At 37.1% G+C, this 8805-nt stretch overlaps 1 protein-coding gene across 1 annotated transcript in view; it reads right to left on the reverse strand.

The window, feature by feature from the left end:
* LOC103599066 (leucine-rich PPR motif-containing protein, mitochondrial-like) overlaps positions 1 to 8805 on the reverse strand; it is a gene marked incomplete at its 3' end in the record, with an annotated part of 106863 nt that overhangs the window by 8876 nt on the left and 89182 nt on the right. The window contains exons 28-30 of the mRNA XM_008583156.1: positions 7251 to 7393; positions 7010 to 7118; positions 2364 to 2490 (exon numbers count right to left, since the gene is read on the reverse strand). Of these exons, the coding sequence (XP_008581378.1) occupies positions 2364 to 2490; positions 7010 to 7118; positions 7251 to 7393 (379 nt within the window). The remainder of the gene's footprint in view (positions 1 to 2363; positions 2491 to 7009; positions 7119 to 7250; positions 7394 to 8805) is intronic.

Consider the following 8805-nt stretch of genomic DNA (forward strand, 5'->3'; position numbering starts at 1 on the left):
AATAACTGAGCTAACCGGCCACCTCTACGTTTTCTATTTTTTTTTTTCTTTTTTGTTTTTTTTCTTGACCGGCAACAGGATTGCAACCCTCGGTGTTGCACCCGCACCGCGCTCAGCCAGTGAGCGGGAACCGGTCACCACATGGGATCCGAACCCTCGGCGGGAGCGCCACCGCACTCCCAAGCGGCGCACTGTAGCAGTGCACCACCGGGCCAGCCCTACGTTTTCTATTTTTTGAGTATGGTTTATAACGTACTTAAATGTGATACATTAGTACAATTCATTATTAATGGTATGTGATCAAAATGTTTAAGATGTGATTTTTGAATCACCTGGGGTGCTTAGTAAAATGCACACTCTTGGGCCCCACACCAGATCAGCTGAATCAGAACCTTTGTGGTGGGGCCGGCCCGGTGGCGCACTGGAGAGTGCGCCACTTGGGAGTGCGGCGGCGCTCCCGCCGAGGGTTCGGATCCCATGTGGAGACCGGTTCCCGCTCACTGGCTGAGCGCGGTGCGGGTGCAACACCGAGGGTTGCAATCCTGTTGCTTGTCCCCAGTATGGGCGCAACACCGAGGGTTGCGATCCCATTACCGGTCAGTAAAAAAGACAAAAAGGAAAAAAAAAAAAAAAAAAGAACCTTTGTGGTAGACTGTAGGGAATCTTTTCATGCTACCAGAATGAGGACCAGTGTTCTAGAACAAGCCCACTGAAAATGAAAAAATTATAATCTGTACTTTAGGGAAGTATTTCAGGTTGTGACCAATCTTAGGATTAAATGTTTTATGTTTTTTTTTAAGTTTTCCCTCTTTGCTTCTATCTCCTCACTTGATCATACATAATTCCTAACATAAAAAGCTCCTCTTTTTTTGGCCTCCCCTTCCTCCCAAATCACTGTTGCTTCAGAATACCTTTATTATGGGTAGTGTTGTAATAGAGAGTTTCATAATAACTTTCTGAGAAAATTAATTTTAGAAGATAATCCACACCCTTGAACTCAGTGGTTCTAGAAGAAAGGATACTGTTCAATGTCAAATATGTAATTTAATCAGCAGTTGAATAAACACACAATTGACACAGAGCACATTAAAAAATTGAATAATCTTTTTATTTTTTATTTTTTGTACTTTTTGAGGACCGGCCGCACGGCGCTCAGCCAGTGAGCGCTGTGAGCGCACCAGTCATCTCCATATAGGATCCGAACCTGCGGAGGGAGCGCTGCTGCGCTCCCAGCACCGCACCCTCCCAAGTGCGCCACGGGCTTGGTCCAAAACTGAATAATCTTAGTGTGACTGTCTGATATCAAGATATACAAATAATGATCCAAGACTCTGTGTGTGTGTGTGTGTGTATTTCCACATAGACAAGTACAGTCATACACAAGACATTTTTCAAAACATACGTGGAACACAAACAGTAAATACAGTCCTCTGATGCAGTGACTTGAAAGAATGGCAAACATCCATTTTTTATTCAGGATCCTAATATTCTAAAAGTGCTATGAAAAAAATTTTGCAGGCCAAAAATTAGCCAAGAGAGATTATTTCAGAATTCACTATACTAGGAAACGGTTGACCTTTCCCACTGAAAATAAAGCTATTGATCCCTTCAACAGGACATGTCTACGTTTCAAAGCAGGTGACCTTGATCTACACCTTTCTAGGCCATTTTTGATTAATAACTCAAGTTTTCAAGACAGTAACTTGGGGATAAAGACAACAGAGTCAGGTAACTGACACACCAAGTAAGAAACCTTTGTTCTTGTTTTGATTAGCAAAGTATTTTAATCTAGGGAACTAGCCAGAGAGACAAAACCACAACCAGCACCACTAAACAGATTTCTACAACAAACAAACACAAAAGAAGGGGAAAGAAAAAAAGGCATTTAAGATGAGTTGAGCACCTGTGTTTTCTCTACTCCTACCTCACTCTATCTTCTGCAATACCTAGTGGAAATCTTTAATATGTACTCATCGTATAGAAGAAAAATTGAGGCTCTGAGATGGGAGCTGATTTTCCCAAGGTCATACAGCTTTCAAGTAAGATTTAAACCCTAGACTAAGTTCAAAGCCCTTGGTGTCTTCATTATATCAGGCTGCTCCTACCACAAAAAGTACACGGATCTAGTTGCTGAACAAGTCACAGAACATAATAATTACATTTCTGTACATGGATATCTTAAATGAATTATGAGAGTATATAAAGTAAATTAAATGTGCTATACTATGTATGGCCAAAAAAGGCTATATTTTTTTATAGGGGAATCAAGCAACTGCCACTACAACAACACACCATTACAAAAATCCTAATGGTAGTCAATACTGTTTTAAAGTGAGAAGTTTAGTAAACAGACTAATACTTACAAATCTTTCACTTGCATTGCTTGTGTAAGACACTCCTCTGACAGTAGTAATTTTATAAGCCTGGTGTAAGTTTCACTGTTAAACACAATGTCTTGCTCTTTTGCATTCAGGAAAATATTAAATGCATCTATCAGAGAGAAAAAAAAACAACAAAAAATGAGATGGCATCGCTCTGAAATGGCAAAAAGGAGGGGAAAAACCACAAACAATGCTCATATTTCTGTTTCAATACCTACCCATCTTTACTACTCTACAGAGATACACACTGACCCAGCAAACAGATGATGTCACTCTTCCAATCTTTTAAAGACAATATTACAGTTTTGGAAAATACTACTTAATCCAAATGGATGGTACCCGAAAGGGTTTCCTTTTAAAATTATTTTTCATACTAGCTTTCTTCAGTTGATAAATCATTTTCATGCTAATAAAATGAGGAATAGCTCTTCTGAACTTGTTTATTGAAAGATGACACCAGTTTCAAAATAAATTGCAAAATGTGTATTAAAGGCCAGATAAACCACAGGTATAATTTAGATTGAGGGGAGCAAAAGATTCATTTTTTAATCTTTAATCTATAAGTGGATGGTTACAATAGTTAACATTTCAGCACAATAGCATTAAAGTGAATATATCTTATAATTCTAAAATTAGGAGATCAAATTATTTGGTTACGACAGGACTTATACAAAAACATACAATTTTCAAATATATACAGATATCTAACAAGTAAAGTAAGCAACATTTGTTTGACTGATTAACAGTTTTATTTCACTTGTTCACAATAACTGTCAGTGAATGAAAAGATGTTAGCAAAAGAGAAGTAACTACACTTTTCAGTCACTTACTTTTCTGAAATAAAATTGCCTGGCTATAAACAGCCAACTGAAACTACAATCCACTCTCCTGTGTGTATAAACAAATCACGGTAAAGATAGGGCATAACTGAACTTTTACATACAGCCTTCTATGAATATAAGACTTAAGTAAGGAAATACAGAACATGTAACTAGGAATGAACATGATATTGATGTTCAGAAGATCACTCTGAGCTACTTCACAGGCTTCTGAACAAGCAAAAATTGTTATGCTTATATTTATAAATTAGGAGAGCCTGCATTCACCCCTCAATTAAAACTGAAGTAGCAATGTCAAAACTTATTTATTCCTTCAAGCTAAATTCAAAGAAAAAAAGGAAATATAACAACATTTACATATGCAACTTAACTAAGGAGAACTGTTCGGCTGAGTAAAAGGTACTGTGGCACAAATTAATCAAATTTTAAATAAGCTTTCCAAAGAACAATCCTTATTAGTCATTAAATTACCAAGTGCTTTGCACCAGATTTTTATGTTTGTGAACTCCGGTATGTTCCAGGGCACTGGCAAAAAGTACAAAATAAAAACACACAGATAAGCAAGAATAAATTCCACTATTATTTATTAGTTACAGCATCAGATACATAGTCTATTCAGCTGTATTTTACTTTTCTGAAATTAGAGAAAATGAAATCATATCTTCATTTGAGTACCAGTGTCAATCCATCACAAATTTAAGAACAAGGTTTTATTTACTTATTGTAGTTACAGAATAGCTTCGCTAAATGAAATATTTTAAATCATGACACACAGTAACACGACAGCAAGAGAATCTGTCACTCAGTTCTCAATGCATATATTTTCTAAGAGGGCTAAGAAGTTAAGATGTAATATAATTATTTCCTATTAAGCACTAGTTTGTTGAATGAGAATATACAGTAAGTACTATTTGAATATTTTAAATCAATAAAATAAATCTAGAAAGTCTTACTAGTTGTTTTCTAAAATTGTGGTCTTCACATTAAATTGGTGTGGCTGTTTATTATTCCCCATTAGTTGTTTTTTTTTTTCCTTTTTGTCTTTTTTCGTGACCAGTAACGGGATTGCAACTCTCAGTGTCGCGCCATACCATGACTGGCAACGGGATCGCAACCCTCGGTGTCGCGCCCGCACCACGCTCAACCAGCAAGCTGACCGGTCTCTATATGGGATCCGACCCCTTGGCGGGAGCGCCGCCCCACTCCCAAGCGCCGCACTCTACCGAGTGCGCCACCGGGCCGGCCCTAGTTGTTTTTTTTTTTCCTTTTTGTCTTTTTTCGTGACCAGTAACGGGATTGCAGCCCTCAGTGTCGCGCCCATACCATGACTGGCAACGGGATCGCAACCCTCGGTGTCGCGCCCGCACCACGCTCAACCAGCAAGCTGACCGGTCTCTATATGGGATCCGACCCCTTGGCGGGAGCGCCGCCCCACTCCCAAGCGCCGCACTCTACCGAGTGCGCCACCGGGCCGGCCCTAGTTGTTTTTTTTTTTCCTTTTTGTCTTTTTTCGTGACCAGTAACGGGATTGCAGCCCTCAGTGTCGCGCCCATACCATGACTGGCAACGGGATCGCAACCCTCGGTGTCGCGCCCGCACCACGCTCAACCAGCAAGCTGACCGGTCTCTATATGGGATCCGACCCCTTGGCGGGAGCGCCGCCCCACTCCCAAGCGCCGCACTCTACCGAGTGCGCCACCGGGCCGGCCCTAGTTGTTTTTTTTTTTTTTTTTTAAGTTAGCATTTTAATGTGCCAAATCCACTCACCACAGGTTTATTTCTGGTGTGACAATCACAGTATACCTTAAGTAGTCTAAACTATCAGAAAAGCGCTAATGAAAGCACTCAGTTTTCAAAGGACTCATATTTTGCTAAGCATTTCAATCCTGAGAGATACAAAAAAGTAACTACTCTGAAGAATTAAGAAAATAAAACCAATTAGACAAATGAAAATCACATATTAAAACCAGGATGGGGACAGATCTCTACATTTATAATAAACATTGCATTATATTTACCTAGTTAACTAGTTAAATGTTTTCACGTAAGTAAAAACAATTTTTAAAAAGGCAATATATGTAGAAGTTTTAGAATCTTTAAACCAAAACTACACACTAACCTTATATTCATTTCAGTCAAATCAAAATTTCACCAGAATATCTAGATAGTATTGACAATGATAACTAATTTTACATCTAGCTTTAACAGATACATGACGAAAGACTCAAGGATGTACAGATGTAATATGCAGCATAGAAAATGACTCCACAAGAATAAAAAGTTATATATTCCAGGTAACTGAGAAAGCACAGGTACTTAGCTTATGCTTACTTCATACATTTTATGTTGGTGTCACAAACTTTCTACTTAAGTCAGGAAATTAAGAAGTTGAACAGAGTTCAAAACTGTCGATACCAATGTGGAAAAAAGAAACCCTGCTATATTTGTTTCCTTAATAGTTAAATTATCATAAAGGATACTTTATTTATTTATTTTTTTTTTATGGAGGCTCTTTCAGGAATTTTAAAGCTTTATTTTATTTTTTGTCTTTTGTCTTTTTCCATGTCCGGCAACGGATCACAACCCTCAGTGTTGCCCCCGCACCGGACTGGGGACCGGCAACGGGACCACAACCCTCGGCGTTGCTCCCGCGCCTCGCTCAGCCAGTGAGCGGGAACCGGTCTGTATGTGGGATCCGAACCCTCGGGCGGGAGCGCCGCCGCGCTTCCCAAGCGGCGCACTTATCCAGTGCGCCACCGGGCCAGCCCAAGGATACTTTAAATCCACAGAAAACCTGAAGGAATTAAAGTATTTTACGGAAAGAAATTAACAAAAATAAGGGATACAAGAGTAATATATGATTTGGGGATAAGGAAGTCTAAATAAAAATATGGAATTCAATTTGTAAGCTCATATAGAGGGTTAAAGATGGTCACACAAATTTTAAAGTTAGTCATAATAGATGTGGAGGTGTCTAAAGTTTACTACTAGAGAAAGGGAAGAGGACCAAGCAAAAGGCCTCCAACCTTGAGGTACTGCTTGATTCCTTCAACACACACTAGTATGGTAGTTAATGTCCTAATCATTTTCCACTTTCAAATAAGTTATAATATTTGCCCCCCAAAATTGAGATGTTATTTCCAAAGTATAAATTTTGATTACTTGAATGCTGATAATAGTGTTTATTATGAAAAATTTCAAATGTACAGAAAAATGTAAAGAGGATAGCATAATGAACCCTACCTCCCATCCCATATACTCATCACGTACACCTAACAGATATTATTTGGGTTTTTTTGTTTGTTTTGTTTTGTTTTTGTTTGTTTTTTTGCAGCTGGCTGGTAAGGGGATCCGAACCGTTGACCTTGGTGTTATCAGCACTATGATCTAACCAAGTGGGCTAGCCAGCCAGCCCTCTAACAATTATTATTAACATTTCACCAGATTTGATTTCTTTGTTATTTATGGCTTAGGTACTTTAAAATAAATTACAAAAATCTTGATTTTATTTTCATCCCTCAATACTTTATATGGATTTCAAAACTGAAGGACATTTTCCTATAAATCATAATACTATTATTCTATCTAATAAAAATAAAAGTAATTCCTTAATACTATCTACCACTGAGTCGATAGTTAAAATTTTCCAATTGCCCCAAAATGTCTTTGTTAATTTAAAGTAAGAAAGAAAATAATTAATAATATATAAAATTTAAGTTTCATCTCTATTTTTAAATGTTGGGCTCAGATCTCACGCTATTAGAAAGAAGAACCCATGTACATGTTTACCTCTGTTTTTCTTCTGTTGGCAGGCATTCAGCACATCTTTCTGGAACTTAGTTTCTACAGGTGAGGGTGATGAAGAATTCAGGGAATGTTTTTCATGTTCATACCACAACTTTAAAACAAAATTATTCAGTTAAACAAAGACTGGTAAATATAGTGATCTTTTCAGTATAAAAGGGCTAATGTATGACCTAAAGATATACTGACAACAAAATCTGTTATGCTTGTGTGAAAAACAAATTACCTCAGGCACATCAAATGGAACTTCCCGATTACTGTTTCTAAGGATTTCTGCTAATAATCTTAATGTCTTCTCACGAGGAATAACATTTTCTTCTTGCATTTTATTCCAGACAGTATCAGCTCTTTGCCAGTCACCATTTATTTCTGTAGAATTTGATTAAGCAGAAATGAATGAGCACACTAAATAGAATTCATGAAAATATTTAGAACTTTTTCTTATTTGATGTTGCAGGAAGCACTATTCCAAATGTTGCCTTCAGGGAAAGAAACCAAAAGTGATTATGACCCAAAGGTGAGTAGCACACTTTTTCTATATACATACATACATACACACAGACATATATATATAAATACATATATATAAAAATACCTTTTGAATTATAAATCACAGAAATAGCATACCTATTGGGGAAAAAAAAAACCCACTCCCCACACTTTATTAAACACTTTGAAAATATTCGCTGCCAAAATCAAAATCAGAAACAGGTAACAATTCAACTATGCCCTTCAGTCTTTGCAAAGACAGTAGATATATGTATACTGTATAGTACACAGCTGTGGGTCTAAAATGATTGAAAGTGTTCAATGTATGATTTTTCTTTAGAAGTGATAAATCTATAAACCTTTTCACACTTAGTTGAATAGAGAGAATTGCCTGTGATTCTTCTGTTGACTTGAAGAATGTCTAGGACAACGTGTGATAGATTCTATATTCTCAGATTTCTTAGCTCAAAAGATAATGCTATCAGATTAAGTGTTAAAGGAGGACAAAAAGTTTGCTGGAAAGGAAATAAGCAGATTCTTTCACATTGAAACACCCAGTTCCTTCTATGTGGTAACCCAGTCTTCACAAATAGCAAAAACGGAAAAGAAGAAAGACTTAGTTTTTAAAATTCTCATGGGTGAAAAGAGAAAAGCCAAGTAATTTAATTTAACTATTTTCTGCTTGTGAAAAGCTAGAGTAAAATACAAAAAATTTCACATGACACTAAGTTCAACACAATTATTAAATGCAAAGAAAGACTGCTTTATATTTTTTTAAAATTTGCAAATACGTATAAGGAACATTTTGATTGCATAGGGTCCAGCTCTAGGAAGGGGGCTTGTTTTAGAGTACAAGTGTTTCAGAAAACATGAATAAATTTGTTCCTCAGCATCTTAGAGGAAAAATACTAAAATATAAATATAAAACAAATGGGATTTTCTTAGATTTTTTCCCTCTGAAACGAAAAAGCAAAGTCTTTTTGATTTAATGATTCCTGGAAGTAAAAAATTCAGAGAACAACGACAACAAAAACATACTCATAGTACATCAAAAATCAGAAATAAAAAATCAAAACTACACTGAGATACCATCTCACCCCAGTGAGGATGGCTAAAATCCAAAAGACTCTGAACGATAAATGCCAGCGAGGTTGCGGAGAAAAAGGAACTCTCATACATTGTTGGTGGGAATGCAAAATGGTGCAGCCTCTATGGAAAATGGTATGGAGGTTCCTCAAACAATTGCAGATAGATCTGCCATATGACCCAGCTATCCCACTGCTGGGAATATA

The sequence above is a fragment of the Galeopterus variegatus genome, unplaced genomic scaffold (genome assembly GCF_000696425.1).
Source record: "Galeopterus variegatus unplaced genomic scaffold, G_variegatus-3.0.2 Scaffold2840, whole genome shotgun sequence".
In the NCBI taxonomy this organism is placed as follows: domain Eukaryota; kingdom Metazoa; phylum Chordata; class Mammalia; order Dermoptera; family Cynocephalidae; genus Galeopterus; species Galeopterus variegatus.